Source organism: Embiotoca jacksoni, unplaced genomic scaffold (assembly GCF_022577435.1).
Source record: "Embiotoca jacksoni isolate LCO1_2020_lvr unplaced genomic scaffold, fEmbJac1.0.p SCAF_1, whole genome shotgun sequence".
NCBI classification, from domain to species: domain Eukaryota; kingdom Metazoa; phylum Chordata; class Actinopteri; family Embiotocidae; genus Embiotoca; species Embiotoca jacksoni.
The window spans coordinates 23,039,654-23,057,820 of NW_027185229.1; the positions used below are offsets into that span (position 1 = coordinate 23,039,654).

General features: G+C 40.8%; 1 protein-coding gene across 3 annotated transcripts in view; it reads left to right on the top strand.

The window, feature by feature from the left end:
- slc12a5a (solute carrier family 12 member 5a) overlaps window positions 1–18,167 on the top strand; it is a 150,423-nt gene that overhangs the window by 114,732 nt on the left and 17,524 nt on the right. For all 3 annotated transcript variants that reach the window (XM_069148152.1, XM_069148160.1, XM_069148170.1), the window contains exons 4-12: window positions 786–932; window positions 8,765–8,819; window positions 9,881–10,011; window positions 12,625–12,872; window positions 13,381–13,592; window positions 15,250–15,417; window positions 15,647–15,745; window positions 16,841–16,898; window positions 16,988–17,162. In XM_069148152.1, the coding sequence (XP_069004253.1) occupies window positions 786–932; window positions 8,765–8,819; window positions 9,881–10,011; window positions 12,625–12,872; window positions 13,381–13,592; window positions 15,250–15,417; window positions 15,647–15,745; window positions 16,841–16,898; window positions 16,988–17,162 (1,293 nt within the window). The remainder of the gene's footprint in view (window positions 1–785; window positions 933–8,764; window positions 8,820–9,880; window positions 10,012–12,624; window positions 12,873–13,380; window positions 13,593–15,249; window positions 15,418–15,646; window positions 15,746–16,840; window positions 16,899–16,987; window positions 17,163–18,167) is intronic.

Genomic DNA, 18,167 nt, shown 5'->3' on the forward strand with positions numbered 1-18,167 from the left:
TCAAAGTTTTCTTTATTTCCAGGACTCAAAGTAACTATTCTTGAAGTCAAACGTCAGTGCAGGGAACTCCTGAATTGAAAACAAGGCAATCAAACGGCACAATTTGTTTTAAGCAAGCTGTTAAAGTGCAATAGGCATTGCTTCCGTTTACAGTTAAATAAATGGCACATTACAACTTTAAGTGTGTGTTAAACCATAACAGTAGCAAAAAACTACAAAAGAGCATAATGAAAAGCATGTGTTTACAATTAATCAAAATAAACAAAGCCAGTAATGTGGCAACAGCAGCCAGTTCAACCCCAAGCAGCCTATTACAATTACAAATTGGCCCTTTGAAAGTAATAATCTGTGAAGTCCTACAAGTAAATGTCTGTTTTGCCTTAATGGCAGTATGGCCATCTGTGTTGTGTTATTCTTGGGTTGTTTGGGTCCTTGGCGCTCGCAAATCTGCACACTGTGCTTCCCAGCATGCACGGCTGGCATGTTGACGTTCATTGATCCACATATCTGCCAAAATGCAGCAAGAGTCATTCAGTTGGTGCTGCACATCTGGTGTGTCAGGATTACAGCAATAAGAGAGGGACATATAGCTGAACATTTACCTTCTGTGGTCTGATGGCTATCTGGATAGTGTCACAGAAAGTTAATCAATAAAATCATAAAATTATCTGCTGATCACACATCAGTCATGTTGCAAGTAAATATTATCGATTACTCTTATCGATCCATGAATTTTCCATTTTGAATTTTGCATGACAATAACGTCTCCCTTCATCTTCCTCCAGGCTCCCCAGCTCGGCACTCTGATGGGCGTCTATCTGCCATGCATCCAGAACATCTTCGGCGTGATCCTCTTCCTCAGGATGACCTGGTTGGTGGGAATCGGAGGTGTCATCGGGACTTTCATCATCGTCTTCATGTGCTGTACCACAGTGAGTGTTTTTCCTTCCTTCTAGTTTATCCCTGGTTTGTCTTGAAAAGCAGAATTTCACACATTTTCTAAACAACGTTTATAGTGAAGAGCAGCGTATTATAGCATACAATTCAGCACTCATACAGGTAACAAGTTGTGTGGGCAGTAAATGAAACCAAATACTGTAACCACCATGGTTAGCTTTGCTGAGAACACAAAAGGAGCTGTCACAAAATATGGTTGGAGGAATATATATTAGACAGTATGAATATAATTTAATAATTTTCTTTGGCACTTTTATTTCTCTGTTTGGATTAGCCTGTTGCAGGCATTGCTACAAATACATGAGCAGAATTCTTATGTGACTTTTGCCTGAATATGAAGCAATATTTTTCAATCGTTCAATAGTTTTATCAGATATTTAATTCATTAAAGTAGCCAAAACAGACATTTCCATGTCATTGTTTTATTTATAAATGGTTTGTCAATTGCTTTACTGCAGAAGGGGTCAAACCGTTGTTCTCTAGATTCTCTAAATGACATTATTCTCCTCAGTATATAGAGGCATTACTGGCCTTCCCTGTTCCCATTATTGTTGCTAGAGCAGTCAGCAACATTGAAGACTTTGGGATATACCGCTATTTTGTCTTTACATTGTTAAGAATTTACACAGTATAAACTCTCTTTGTTAATTTATTCCAATCAGTAAAGTTAATTCCTGATGTAGTGAACCACTAAAGACATAAGTTGTGAAGAGATTGTCATTTCACTAAAACAGCAGGTTAAACTACTGAAGCACTTGAGTACATTTGTTGAGGAACATTTTCGGCTTCAAATTTTGATGCAATATTGAGTATTTCCAGCTGTGGGATGGTGATGTGGGACCAGCTTAAACAAAACAGCATTTTCTATGTTCAGCATGACTCCCACAGTGAAGGTGGGGCTTGCTCACATGTTTTAAGGCAAAGGTGAAGCTCTAAGGCACAGAAGAATCAGCTAAATGAGGCATCACATGCAAAGCTTAGAAGCAAACCTTACTGAACATATTAGCATCACCAATTTGTTAAATGCTCAGTTATATCCAGCTTTAAGTAGAATTTACAAAAACATCTGTGATCCTGATTTTTACCTTTTGATTTTCCACATTCAATTTATAGGTTACGTTCCAACATTTGACTATAACTATATCACTATAACAAGAGTTTGATAGTTTTATTGTCTGTTGGACATAATATCTATTTTTATTTGTTAGCATGGTAGTATTGATCCTGCATGAAGCCCAACAAAGCTGTTAAGGCAGGATTTCAAGGGAGGAAACTTTAACTTTCAACTTATTTCAGCCAGTTTGATCACACCGGCCGTTCGTGGAGTGTCATGTTTGCTGCTACTATACAGTCACATGACATTCACTATGAAGGCCATCTTTAAAGATTTTGCACCAAACCAGGTTCCCTTTGAGGTCTGCACAAAGGAGGAAGCTGCCACTCTTTGAGTGCTCCGGTTGTATTTTATAGACACCAAACATTCAATCTGTAAAAGGAACTAAATAAATGATGACACAAGGTGATGTTCTGTGGTTTCCATTAATGTCAGAGCCACGGAGCTGTAGTCATGTGTCAGAGTGTCTTTGGACTGACGCGCTGTCGCGGCCTTGAGACTCGAATTACAACAGACACTGTCCCACAGGATCGAAGGCGCCGTTGTCAGTGATCTGAGTGGCTGATACAAACTGATTGTGTTTGACTTGTTGGGTGCATTTGATTGTCAGGGAACATATATTGCGCCTCTTCACTGAATTACTAACATCGAGACTATTCTGTGGAGAGGAGTTATTTTACCTTTCTGAAAACATCGTCCAATGTCTGAGCTTATTGTCAGGCATGAGGCAAACATTACAGACACATTCAATTTAAATTCAGCTTTTCAGTAGACAGTCCAATGAAGATTTGCTTTTTATTTTTTTTTATTTTATGATGGCAGTTTAATTCAAACTGTGTGGCCATCAGAGCTGCATATCTTGTCACAGATTTTCACTGTGCTTTGTGGCAGGACTGTATGTTGGTATGTCCGTGTGTTTGTGCAACCGAGATTCTCCTCCAGCACAGAGTGTATTTATAGAACAACCCCCTCAAATCCCAACCATAGCAAAGTTGCCTGCACACACACACACACACACACACACACACACACACACACACACACACACACACACACACACACACACACGCACACATTGCTTCACAATCATGTTGCTCTGTGACAGTATAGAGAAGCCTTTGAAACAGCATATGCAGGATGTTTTGTGCGTTTTTGTACTGATTGTTGTACATATTTGAAAAAAATATAACGTGAATGTTGTAAATGCATTTTTGAGACATGTTGGCCATTGCCTTTAAAATATAGATACTCAAACAGTATAGTATAGCTGTAAAATGGGATATTATTTTTTTTTTAAATTACATTTCCATCTTAAATATAGAAAGAATTTTAATTGAACTGATTTCGTGCATTTATTTTCTAAAAGAGAAACGATTTTGAGACACTTCTGAACAGAAAAGATCAAAGGTGGTTCAGGCTCATTTTGACAGGAAGCCATGCTAACACATACAAGCACACTTAGATTTCCTTGGCTGCATCTCTTATGCTTACACACATCAACATACAAATTTCCAGTTAATTTTTAAACCCGCAAAAAAAAAAAAAAAAAAAAAAAAAAAAAAATCCTCTCTTTTATTTCGTCTCACCGTTTACACACACGGTTTACACGCACATTTCTTATCAGTCACACAGAGCTCATTGCAGAGCCCCGAGGCGATAAGCCTGAGCGTGAATGGTGTGTGAGAAACCCCCACCTCTCTCCTCCTGAGCTCCTTACATAACACATAACCACCCAGACCTCCAGGGGTTGCCAGCAACACGCCAGAGGAGTGTGTGTGTGTGTGTGTGCGCGTACATACATATACGCAGCGATCCCCACCTGAGTGCAATCCACAGGACTTAAAGTGCAAATGAATCACGCATGCTGTGGAGCTTGATGATATACAGCGTGACCGCCTTTTATTCACATGATGGGACGTCACTGACAGCGCACTTTTCATCAGAGGCTCAATCACAGCTGCACATATCTGTAAATGTCAAACACTTACGTCGCTATTTTTTTTTTGTGGTCACGCAACATTTTGGCAGAACATTAACGAGGCGCCACACTCTCGTACATTTAGGGAATCGTTACTACATGAAGAGTGAGCCTGAGTGTGCAACAGCTCTGACGCATTAAACCATTTACCATGAAATTATACACACAACATACCTTTTTAAAGTCCATATTTCACTGCAGACGCCTTTTCCAAGCCTAACATAGGCTGTGTGTGAGTGTTTTTATACCAGATAATGAATGCGGGCTCGTCACCAAGATAAAATAAGGTTTAATATTCTAGATGGAAAGTCATCTGTTCTTCGGGCCTCCTCATTACTTCCAGGTCTTGAATCCAAATGCTGCGAGGGGAAGGGTGGTCTGCCCTCTGTCGTGACTCATTGAAATGCGAAGGATGCTATTCTCCCTTCATCTATTACATTTTTTCACCCTCATCTATTTCGCTTCCTCAATTTCTCCAAGCCTTTTTATTTTTCATTTTACTGTCTCATTATTTCCACTCTCCTCTCCCATCTTTTGTCCTCTCCTCCGCTTCTCTCTCTCTCTCTCTCTCTCTTCTCCCCTACCATCACATTTTTTTATCCTGCTTTGCCACCTCTCCCCTCCTCTTCCACACAGCTGCATCTCGTCCTCTTTTGTTCACTTTCCATCCTTGATGTCAGTCTGAAAGTCAAAATCACCTCCATCTCCTTCATCTGACACTTTCGCCTTCCACACTAGACCGTCTTACAGTGATAAACAGCGCACTGAAAATAGACTTCTCCTGTACCATTGTATGTGAATTGATGAAGTTGTACTCTGCAAAACTATTCAGCATTTGTTTAATGAAGCATTGCTAATGAAGCACACTGAGGCCAGCGCAAAACCTCCTTTCCTGTCAAAACCAATTTCTGCTCAGTTCTGGGGTCGACTAAAGGCCAAATCAGAGTTTGTCTGCAGCTTTGGGAAGAAACAGACCGAAACTGTCCTTTGCAGTCAGCGTTAAGGTGTATAAAAGCTTTCAGACATATCTTAAAAAATTTAATTAGCTTTCTCACCAAATACATTCCTCAGGCTCATCTATAATCACGATGGCTTAGGAACTTATTCCAGCTTTGCTACCATCCAGACGGCCTTTGAAGGAAAGGGATGAGACGGATGGCGGGGTGGCATAATCTGACATTGTCTATTGGCATGCTTAGAACCCAGTGGGCCTGTGGGTACTTGTGTGTTTGGAGGCTCTGACTGCAGGCTTCATGGAGAAAGATAGCATTAGCAAACCAGACCACATCCTGTACTGTATCACACAAACTCTCAAAACCTCACATTTCTAGGTTACCCGCATCGCCTGAAAGTGGGACGATAAAACAGGCCACAGGCTCTGGGTCAGTAGGAAAAAAGATGCTGTTCATCCTGCTGGCTCCAGCAGAACACTGCTGTTTCCTGTGCCAGTCCACCAATCAATGGCTGATTCAGACGTGAGCTTATCATGTGAGGCAGCACGGCTCTTTGCTCATCTGCTATGGAGCGGAAACAGACAAAAACAAAAAAATACAATTGTCAATCTAAATTTAGTAATCCAGTCCCCTGTATCTACCGTTGATGCTGTGTTATGGTCCATTTAGGTTTGCATCAAATGAAAGGGAGACCTGAAAACTTTGCGGGACGGTCAGAGCGATCTCTCTGTTTGTGACAGCAGCTGATTGATGATGTTTGTTAACGTGCCTGTCTGCAGTGACGCCCAGAGGGTCATGTGAAGATGTGAAGTAAAAGTAGGACGCTGCTAAAAGTGAAGGTAAAATGACCAAGTGGGATTTCACAAAAAAAAAATCTCATCTGCTGGGCGTGTGGCGCTCATGGTGCTCCGTTCAAAAGGAAATGACAGCTGGAAGATGAGGAATTAACCAGAGAATAGAGGTGAAAATATTAATCTGAAATGGTGAGGAATGAGAGGTCGCGGTTGTTACTTCGCTCTGTCTGCAGCTCGTCACGGTCCAGACAAGAATTTCTTGTTGATACAGTTGTCGCTGAAAAATGTATAAATTGACAGTAACGGTTTCAACCGTCCCCGCAGTGTATATATATCGCATTCACAAAACAGGATGTATGAATAGAAGGGATGTAAGGTCAAAGTGACCGTGACCTTTGACCCCCAAATTCTAAATCAGTTCATCCTTGGGACCAAGTGAATGTTTGTCGGCCAAGTTTGAAGAAATTCTCTGAAGGCCATCCTGAGATATTGCGTTCAGGAAAATGGGACGGAGGAAGACATGATGCCTCCGTCTACAGGTGTCTCCGGCGCGGAGGCATACAAATGTTACTTTGTTACTTTAATCAAACACTTTGTTTGAATGTGTGGAAACCACAGGAAATAATATGGTTATCAAAAGATACACTTCAAAAGAAACGCCACGCTATCCAGAGATGCTAATATTTGCTGTTTAGATTACATCACACAGAGACCCACTGTTTAATCCCTTTCTTATACTTTTGTTTTGGGGTTTTTGGGTTTGGAAAAGAAAAAGAGACCCCCGTCCAGGTTCAGATTTGTAAAGGGACAGTTGCGGTTTAGTAATTAGTAAATTATCAGTTAATATTACACAGCACTTGTGTTTGAAAGACAAAATCAAGCTTTTTGGGGAAAAGAATGTATGACTTCTCATATCTCCTTTTTGCTTTACCATGGCTGAAATATAATTGTCTGCCTGTACTACCAGTGTAAATCAGATGAGTCCTTTGCTGGCTTCTCTGTACAGTTGCATGATGATTCACTGATTGGGTATGCGACTCACTACCTCTGCGTGGCTGCTGCCCACATCAGATAAAACACTTAAACAATTACTGTCTTATCTGCTGTGGTGGGAGAAGAGCTTGTGGCCTCATTATGGCCAGATTAGAGAGGAACAGAGCCCCACTCACTCCTCACTCCTGATCATCAGTCCACCGGGCCCCCAGGTGACACTAACCACATTAAAGGTCTTCACAGAGACAAACTGAATGACTGTCAGACGAAACCAGCATGTTGTCCTGTGAGTGGAAATCAACAGATGATCCCTAAACAAAAATAATGTTAATAATGTAGACAGTGATGTGAATTTTTCATCTGAACACCACAGAAAGGACCACTGATTATTATTACTAATCACTGAATGATCATCATTTATTAAAGTATCAATGTTATTTATGATTATTTTCTGCTTTTATGAACAATGAAAGACCCACGTCACGTTGAATGCTGCATTCATGCTGTTTTTCAAAATTTGAAAGCTTTCATTAACTAAGGCTAGATCTCATAAATAATACAGTGGACAATGAAATGTCCTATTTGAAATATTGACACAGCGACTTACATGATGGATGCATTAGTAGGTAATGGCATAATAAAATAGAAAAATTAAATAATTACGCTAGTAAGGCATTATTTATAGAAAAGTCAAAGCAGTTTTTGGAAAGCATCCTGTTCTCACATCTCCTCCTCATGCTTCTCCTTCTGTCTCTTTCATGTAGAGACGATGTAGAAAGACACTCAGAAATGCAACAAGAGCATTTGAAAGAATAATGAAATCGTAATGCTGTCTTTGCACCATCAAACACGCCATCTCTCTCTTACTGCTTCTCACGTTGTCATTTTTTTTTATTATGCTGGCCTGTTCTTCCACTCGCTGCATGCATCTCTGCCTTCCTTCCTCTGCAGGGCAGTCAGGGCTGGCTGTTTGTGCTGCAGGCAGCTGTGAGCTCCACTCTAGCATGCCCTTACATTTCTTATGGTGTTTTTCTCCCACTCAATACCAGAGTTACATTAGAGTTGTCATTGGTTGTCTGAATGTGTTCTGACAGCTGTTGACAGGCCCAGCGGCCTAATTATTTATCTAATCAACAAGCGGGCGGTTTTATCATTTAGCAGAGCTGTAAATTGTTGTTGTCCCCACATAAAGTCTGTACCAGGGTTATGTGATACGAGATTTGTTACTGTCCACGGGCCTGACGCCGTTATGATGAACATCTGTGGACAAATGTAGGAAGTTTACTTCTAAAAGTGGAAGTGATTTTTGTTTTGTTTTAAATAGTGGAGGATCTTACTTTTAAAGTGTATAATTTTCAGTAATGCTAATGGGATGACATTAAACACCAGACATATTTGAGACTTCTCAGGTTGAATTATGGCTTTGATGATCCCTGATCCCTGGACTTTATCATCAAGTCAAACATGTAATCTGTCCAACACCTCGGTTCATGACCACATACCTGCAAAACTATAGTTATATTTCCATCAGCCTCAGCTGCCCTCTGATTTAGTGTTATGAAATGTTCAACTAAGATGGTACTGAGCCAGGCCTATTGTCTTTGTGCTAACTTGATAAACACAGTACCTGCTGGCATGTTGGCATTGTCATTCTGAGTGTGTTAGCTTGCTGACATTTAGCTCAAAGCACCGCTGTGCTTAAATACCGCCTCACTGAGTTGCTAACATAGGTGTTGACTCTGTTTTTTTTCCTCTTTTGAGCCCTTGCTTTTCTGGTCTTTGTTAGCTGTAGATTTTTGTGACATTTACTGATGGAAAACAATTCTTTACTTCGTCATACTGGGGTTTAGTTAACAGTTTATACATTATAAAAGTTATATTACACTTTTTAAAGGCTTAAATGCAGAATCTGGTGAACTTGATGTCATTTTTTTTTTTCCTGTTCCTCTGCCTTTTCTCCTCCCTTTCCGTGTAGACCATGCTGACTGCCATCTCGATGAGTGCCATCGCTACCAATGGAGTAGTGCCAGGTGGGTGAGCAGACGCTGGCACCACACAGTCATCGCTGTTTGAGACTGTCCGCTTCTAAATTTCTCTTTTCACTGATTGCTTTTGGCACATTGCGCCAAGCACAGCTTGAAATCTCCAGAAACATTAAAGGCTTTAGTCTGGGATCTTGTGCACTTTAACTTGACATTACCCAACGTTATTTACACAAAATAAAGCAACAGCCAAATGTCTGCCATGAAAATCTTGGTGCGCATGTTTGTATCTGTATGCAGGCATATAGTGTACACATGCAGTGTCGCTACATTTTTTTAATGCGAGTTCACATAGTAATGATGGCCTGCGTCTTACCATTTGGAGTGCATAAAGCAGGGGTCAGAGCAAATTACAGGCTTGTAGTGAAGTGTGGAACTGTACGCCAATTATAACTGTCTCTATATAACTGGTATCGGCCTTTATGCTGGTGCAATGTGCTGATTAAAGTCTAATTATTTATGTTTGGTTAATTTATTTGCACACTGTTATACACAAAGATGCAATGATAACAAATGTTTGTAACAACACCAGCAGAGCCAAAACTACAACTATTGGAAAGAAGTATGACTAAAGCAAAGTAGTAGAAATACATACATTTTTTAATCCATTTACAAATGAATCAATGAAAAATAAAACTGCCCCGCATTTACTGGTTGCTGCTTTACAGACTTTTCTTTGTTTTGAGTTGAATACTTGTTTTTGTTTTTTTGCAAATAGATACACAAAGTCAACAGTTGTTATACATTTCTTTAGTTCTTTGGTAATATAGTGGGCATTTGTCATAAACCCTTACATTTTATAGTGTTAAAGGTGAGTACATCTATCAAAAATTGCTTAACTGACACTACCAAAAATCTGTGCCGACCCAAATGGGTAACGTATACATGTGAAATCAACATAATTGATTCTAATATGTTGAGAAGATACATGGATTTACTCATATTGTTTCTTAGCCAAAAGTCTTCTCACATAGAAAAAAAAAAGCCTATTTAAATGATCTACACACATTTCTGAATGTTTTGAATAATTTTGTCGTGTTTGTGTGTAGCGGGAGGCGCCTACTACATGATATCCCGTTCGCTGGGCCCTGAGTTTGGCGGAGCAGTGGGGATCTGTTTCTATCTGGGAACCACCTTCGCTGGAGCCATGTACATCCTGGGAGCCATCGAGCTGCTCCTGGTAAGAAACAACCTGTGTCAATGTTTGCGTCTACTCCTCTTTGATTCTGTTCCTGTCATCTTCAGAGCATCTCCTTTATCATTTTACCTTTGTGCCAGTGATTATATGAACAGGCCGATGGGGTCATAAGGAAGGTAATGTGCGTAAACAAGTGTTGGTGTCAAGCATCCAGCAAAGAGTCAGGAAACAACCCTTTAAAAGTTCACTCATGTCCCAACCAATCACTGAATGTTTCGATGGTCACATGACTCTCCTAAAAGTGACGCATTCCTCTGCAGGTGCATTGCCTGTTTATCACCACATATTTATTCTCAGACTGGTTTAAAAAAAAAAATGTGAACAGCTGCCATGTTTGTTTGTTTTTTGGGGGTTTCCAGTTGAGTGAGCGAAGGAGAGAACAGTCAACTGTATGATCTGCTTAAAATGACATTCCCCTCTTCTGTTGGTAGACCTCTAAAAGGAATACTATGGGAGTTGCCAGGTTAGTGGAGGATGACATTCCCTGCAGTGAACTCCCAAACAGCATACTTCAACAAGTTTGTCAAGGTGATAACATCTTCACAACAACAACTCAGCGAGGAACTTGATGTCGTTGGGCAGCAAGTGCAGAATTGCCACTGGCGAATATGACCCCTTAAATTAAATTATGTTGGTAATACATAAAAGATTTGCTCTTGTCCAAGGAAAATCTGGAGCCAGAACTGGAAACGGTTCAATGATTAAAGGCAAGGAGCCAAACGAAACCAGCAGCACAGTGGTATTCAAAAAGCATGTCTTCTATTTAAACAGGTAAACATGTTATTACTTTAATGCTGCAACTGGTGTCAGTTTTCTTATCCAACGCTAACATACCCACAAATATCAAACTATTCCTTGACAGTTTGTCATGACAATCACAGACACGTGTTTACAGAAGAGTTATTATGTCGCTGTGTTTCTACAGCAACCTGGGTAGCTTTTTAATCTCAGCCACGCTTGTCACTATTTTTGTTGCACAGCAGCAGGAAGATGATCCCCTCATTTTTAATCCTTCTTACAAGCCTGTGATTAGCTAAATTTTTCTAATCAGGGAAACAGCTGTCAATGAGCACAAGAGGTCTGGAACCAGCGTCGACTTGTCCTTTTCGGCCAGGTCCACGCTGTCTTCTGTAATCCTTGCAGTCCCAGCAAAGCGAGGAAAAGCGAACCGCTATGCTTCCAAACACAAATGAAGTTTACCATTGTACTATGAGTTCTTCTCCTTCGGTATATTTTCTTCCTCGCTGTGCTTTGAAGCTGTTTTTTTCTCTCACTGTGTCTCCTTCAACGTGAATTCTGATAAGTTGATGAAATGCCGAAATCTTTCATCTCGATCTTCATTCCCCTCCTCCTCTTCCTCCTCCTCCTCCTCCTCCTCTGCCTTTTATTCAACACTTCTTCCACTGCAGTCCCCCATGCTGCATGGAGCATTGGGTAATTATGCAAATACTGCATTAGCGAGAGATCAAGACACTGGCGGAGTAACAAGACCATTCCTTGAAACAGCTCTCATCACTTTGGTCCACTGTTATCAACATACCAGAGTGTGTTTTTCATTCTCCTTCTGGATGCCACTAATGGATATGCAGAGTTTGATCATGCCTGGAGGTTAATTCTGTCTTCTGGGTCAAAGCTGGCTTAGTTTCCATTGTAAAATGACAATCCCTGCAGAATTGTAAGGAGCGGATCTGGAGAGGGCTGATTTGAATATGTTTCATCCTTCCACCCGAGCCAAGAACACAAACTGATGCTGCTATTTTAGGAAGCATGAACTGTTCACAGCATTTGTTTGCCTAGTGATATGCTGTTCTTAGCATCCGATCAGCTTCTCGAGCCGAATGACCCAACTGAGCCACGACTCCCCGCTTGTTCTTCTTAATTCTGTCTTTGCTCTTCACGGTAATTAAACTGTTTGGGGTGGAAACCAAATGATGATTTTCAAAGAGAGAGAAAGAAATTCCTGTGCTTATGTAACAGCCCTGCCATGAATCATCTGAAGCTGATGACAGATACTGATGAGCTAATTAGAGGTTTACCGTTTTATATATGATGGGACTATTCTTAGATTGACCCGTAGTAAAAGCGAACGTAATGGCAGTTCATTTTGAATATTAATACCATGCTTGAGTTCTTTAATTAAGCTGAATTAACATAGCAGCCAGTATTATGTGTGCTGCTTCGAGCTCCAGCAGAGGACTCGTAATGTGAGCATCACATGTTTTCACACTTCACAGAGTTGTCCTTCTCACTCACCTCATCTCTCACTGCTTTTCTTACCTCTTTTATTATATTTCTTCTTCTTTTCTTTTCTTTTTACCCAGGGTGAAATTTAATAAACTCCACTTTAAACAATGAGCTGGAGGAGCAGGTTTGTGACCTGAAATATGGCACTTTAAATCCCGAGACAGGAGGGGGGAAAGTGAGGAGTGGAAGTGGATGAGTAACACTCACACTCACACTCCCTCAACAACTACCACCAAGATGCCCTTGAGCAACAATGAGCTTGTATGGAAACTATATGAGGAAAAAGGCAGGTGTGTTGTCCCTGGATACATAAAGGTACATATTAATGATAATTTAACCCCTCTACTTTAGATCTACATATGCCCCAAAGCTGCCATATTCCCCCTGGAGGGCCTGGAGGGTGCTGAGGCGGAGGCGGCCTTGCTGAACAACATGCGTGTGTATGGAACCATCCTGTTGACCTCCATGGCCACGGTGGTGTTTGTCGGCGTGAAGTACGTGAACAAGCTGGCCCTGGTGTTTCTAGCCTGCGTCATTCTCTCCATCCTGGCCGTGTACGCCGGAGTCATCAAGACCGCCATCGATCCTCCCGACTTCCCGTAAGCAGACACAAAACAATCCAACAGAATATACAATGAGCCGTTAAACAGACTAAACCACACATGTAATACGCAGGCGAACTAAGCTGACGAAGGAAAACAAGCAACTTGCTAGTTATTTGTTCGAAGTGAATTATTTTCGTTATAAATCGAATGGGTTCTTGTTTCTATCATTATGTCCAAAACTTCCTCACACTGAAATAGGTGTTAAGATGCTGATTGATCAGACCTGCATGTCTATTGATCAGACCTGCATGTCTATTGTTCATCTCACTTCAGCACTATATTTCACAGTTTTTTACTATTTAGATCTGTAGAGTTGTTACACCAAAAATCACAGAATGAATCAGAAAATCAAACCAACGAGCAGAAGGGGAAATTTGGGGATTCACACACACACACACACACACACACACACACACACACACACACACACACACACACACACTCACTGACATACACACACAACAGACATTTCACAGACATTTTGTGCGTCTCCGTCTTCCAGTGCGTGCATTTTGGGGAACCGCACTTTGGTGTGGAAGACCTTTGATGTTTGTGCCAAAACCATTGAGACAGCTAATGGGACAGTCACCACCCAGCTGTGGCAGATGTTCTGCGATTCACCTTTCCTCAACGCCACCTGCGACAAATACTTCGCCGCCAACAATGTGACTCGGATCCAGGGCATCCCCGGGGTCACCAGTGGAATCCTGGCAGGTTGGTTTCTATGTTTTGGATCGTTTTCATACGGTGACAACACAAATGCTGTTTTGTGGTTTTGAAGCTGCTGAGTCCGTTTTAATTTACTGGTGGTGTTTGCATTCTTTCCTGAAAAGCAAAATCTCATAAAGCATTGTTGCCCATGTATCACAAAAGGAAAAGATGAAAAGTCTTTCCTTTTTACCAAAAATGATTTATTTTATGGGAGAACATAACAATGTCTCCAGTATGAGTGGCTGCAGATGTTTTTTTCAGGGAAAAAGCACAGGCTGCCACTTTTGTTTTTGAACCATATATAATTTATTTGATTGTGTGTCTATGTCTCATTTGTAAAACTTGTCTATATTATGCCCTACTTATATTTTTATTATTTATGTCTTTTCATTGTTGCCTCAGTGGTCTGTTATGTCATGTTACATTTGAAAGGGAACAGGTTTCACTTTTTCTAAAAAAAAAAAACAAAAAAAAAAAAAAAAAACATTTCCTCTGACTCTGCTGTCGACATTACTCACTCCACCTGCTGTACATGTGACTAGATGCTGCAGGCTGAACCTCATCTTTTGTTGATGGTTGGAAGTCCTTCCAGGAAATGTCGAAACTGAATTAGTTTCACAAAGACAAAGCAGAACAAAGTAACAGAAGTACTTACCGAAACCCTCGGCTGCAGAGAGCCCAGAACGAGCTTACCTTTGTTTCACTCACTGGTCGTTAACAGGATTCCCATTTGAAAAAAATCAGAGCCCAGGGTTGATACAGTGCCTATAAAAAGTACCCTCCCATTAGAAGTGTTCATGTTTCATTGTTTTACAACTTTGAATCAAAGTAGATTTATGTTTCATTTTTTACGATCAGTAAAAGGAACCATTAATGTCACCATGCATGGGAGATTTTGAAAACAAACCCTGCTGCACCAGTGATTGTTGAGTCCTGTTATAGGAGCTGAATATGTATTCAAATATGTATTTTGCATTCACCATCACCATCAAGAGATTTTTTTACCTCGACCATAAATGTCCATTTCCTCTGTTGATTAATATTTAAAAAATTATTCTACAATACAATCTACTTACTTTGATACAATTGTGTAAAGTGGGAAAACAACAAAATCCACCTAGTGTAGCTCAGTAATTTAAAGGTAATATGAGTGTTTTTGGTATCCATAATATTTTTACCTTAAAACAGAGACAGCTAGCTGTTACCAGTTGTCAGTCCACTGTCAGTATCATGTTGTTGTGTTTTAAAAGCCTTTAAAAGTCACAATTTAAGTATTTGTTTGGCAGAAACCATGCAGTACCCCATATTTGAACTTGAACTTTAGCTCAGTCCTCCTGGATTTGTAAACTCTTGGCAAATTTAGCTCTCGGCTTATCCCAGCATCAGAAGCCATACAAAGGAACTCTTGTAAAATATTTATTTTTTGCTCATTGTAACAAAAACAGAGAAATAAATACAAAATTGTAACTCACCGATAACTGTCTGAAGAACTAAGATTTATTAGTTTGTCTTTGACTTAAGTCACAATTGAAAAATGTAGTTTGGAGGGGAGTTTTGAAAGAGAGCATGTCATGTACTTTTTTATATCTGCCTGTGTCCACATGAATCACTCACCGGATTCTACTCTCTTCTTTCCTGCGTCTCTTTAATGCCAATGCAGAGAACCTGTTTGGGACCTACTATGAGAAGGGAGACCTGATCGCCAGGCTAGCCATGGAGTCAGTGGAGGACCAGGACGATGCTGTGACCAACGCTAACCGCTACGTGGTGGCCGACATCGCCAGCTTCTTCACGTTGCTGGTTGGCATCTACTTCCCGTCTGTGACAGGTGAAAACTGATTTTTATCTTTGTTTGTGTCTTTATTGAGTTTTTCCATTTAATCATTGTTAGCAATTAAACCGATTTCTGTATGATATTTCTGGTGTCGTTTACAATGCTCAGACATCTGTATGTATTTCCCAGTTGTGTCGGTATTGGAATTATTTTTGCTGCTTCTAACACACCTTGTTATAAATCTCTGATCTTTACAATGATTGCCTCTCAACTATCTCTTAAGGGATCATGGCTGGATCCAACCGCTCTGGAGACCTGCGAGATGCCCAAAAGTCAATCCCCATTGGAACCATTGCAGCCATCACCACCACCTCCACTGTCTGTATCCCCTCACTAGTGCCCTCTGCAGGAGAGCACATGCCACTGCAAACATCTAAAAAAACTATTCGAACATTTAAAATAGTTCATTTTTGGGTTATATATTATGTGTTTGGCCTTATTTCGATGAAATGTGTTGGGATCATGGATTTGTAGTGATATTTAAAAATGATCTACTGACATCAGCTCACAAAGGTCAAACCCACACATTATTGATGTTAACCAGACTCCTCAGAATCATTTATCTGACAAAAACCCTATTTATGATCTTGTTTTTTACTACTGTGTCAGCCCCACCGGATGTCCACTTAAATGGTATTTTAAGCTCAGTGGTGATACGTCAGGCTGCTCGTCCATTTTTGACAGGATTAGAAGCGATGATGCACTGAGATGCTTCGCTCTGCTGCAGATAAAACACACTGATCGGTCTGCAGAGAGCCTCATAACTAAAGGTCAACATTTTACATCTGGAAAGAGCCATAACTGCTACGTTACCAGTCTAATTTTGACAACGGGTCTAAAGTATGCTTGTAGCGTTAATGGTGGATGACGATTCCCCTCTTTTTTTAAATCATGGTGACGTGGCTTTTGAATCATTTGCTTGCCAACATCTTATTACGCGAGTTTTTTTTCCACAAAAAGATCATGTTTTTCTCTCTCTTGCTTCAACATTCAATGCCGACTATACTGTAGGTCTCCTACCACTGAAGCAGCAATCTTGAATATCTTCCAATGTTTCTCAGAGTAACCAGCTAGGGGTCTACACAAATTTGATTAGGACTTCTAATCGCATCACTCGGCTGCCTGTGCAATCACAAGTTAATAAAGCCGAAGCATATTAGTTTCGAGATCAATGATCTCTGAGATATTATTCTAAACAAAATCGATTCACATCTTTTCTCAGCAAATATACCAAATTGGTTGATCAGATAATTAAGTGCATCTTCAGGAGGAAATGGTCATAGTTTTTTATAATCAAGTAGTGAAACAAGACTCCTCCTAAAATATTCAGGCCGGCTGAAAATGGATCAAATGTCTACCGTTTGAAAATGACTGTCTCTGTGAAATGAGTTTACTTTCCTGATCCACAACTGCTCAGACATGTCGAGTGTGCTTCTGTTTGGTGCCTGCATCGAGGGTGTCGTCCTCAGGGACAAGTAAGTCCATTCTTTTTTAATAGTACATTAAATGAGTCTAAGGCTGATGCTGTTTGTAATTGGCCAGTCACTCTGTGAATCTCCTTCAGGTTCGGAGAGGGCGTCCACGGGAATTTGGTGATTGGCACGCTGGCTTGGCCATCACCATGGGTGATCGTGATTGGCTCTTTCTTCTCCACGTGCGGGGCGGGTCTTCAGAGTCTGACGGGAGCTCCTCGTCTCATGCAGGCCATTGCCAAGGATGGCATCGTGCCCGCCCTCCGGGTCAGTACACTTTTTTTTCACTCCTCATACAGCCGTAATGTAATAGATAGATAAGTAGATAGTTACTTTATTAATCCCCAAGGGGAAATTCTTTCGCTACAGCAGCATTTATAGATACAGGAAAGAAATAAAATAACAGTAAAAAATATTAAATGTAAAAATGCACAGTATATACAATAAAATAGAATAAAATAAAATAGAATAATTAAATTAAAACTAACTAAACAATAGTGCAAAGTTTTAATTTTTTTTTTAAATTTTTTAATTTAAACAACCAAGAAAAACAGACAACAGTGTTATTGTTGTGTGATGGATTTTGCCAGAGGTGAGTTATTGTACAGTCTTATTGCGGTTGGCAGGAATGATCTCCTGTATCGGTCCTTGTGACAGCAGAGCTGGAGGAGTCTTTTGGAGAAAGTGCTCCGCTGTCCCTGCAGCAGGTGGTGGAGAGGGTGGTCAGGATTATCCAACATGGATAATAGTTTCCTCAGCGTCCTCCTCTCCACCACCTTATCCAGACTGTCCAGTTTGCAGCCAATGATGGAGCCGGCCTTCTTAACCAGTTTGTTAAGTCTGTTGGTGTCGCCGGCTCCAATGCTGCCCCCCCAGCAGACCACAGTGAAGTACAATGCACTGGCCACAACAGATGGTAGAACATCTCCAACATCTTGCTGCACACATTGAAGGATCGGAGTTTCCTCAAGAAAAAGAGTCAACTCATCACCTTCTTGTAGACAGCATTGATGTTGGTCTTCCAGTTCAGTCTGTTGTCGATGGACACACCCAGGTACTTGTACTCCTCCACCATGTCCACCTCCTCTCCCAGAACTCTCAGCGGTTGTGGAGCCGTCACCTTCCTCCTAAAGTCGACCACCATCTCTCTGATCTTGGCCACGTTCAGGAGCAGCTGATTTCTCCACTCCACAAAGTCCTCCACTACTGCCCTGTACTCATCCTCCCGTCCATCCCTTATACACCCAACCACTGCAGAGTCATCAGAGAACT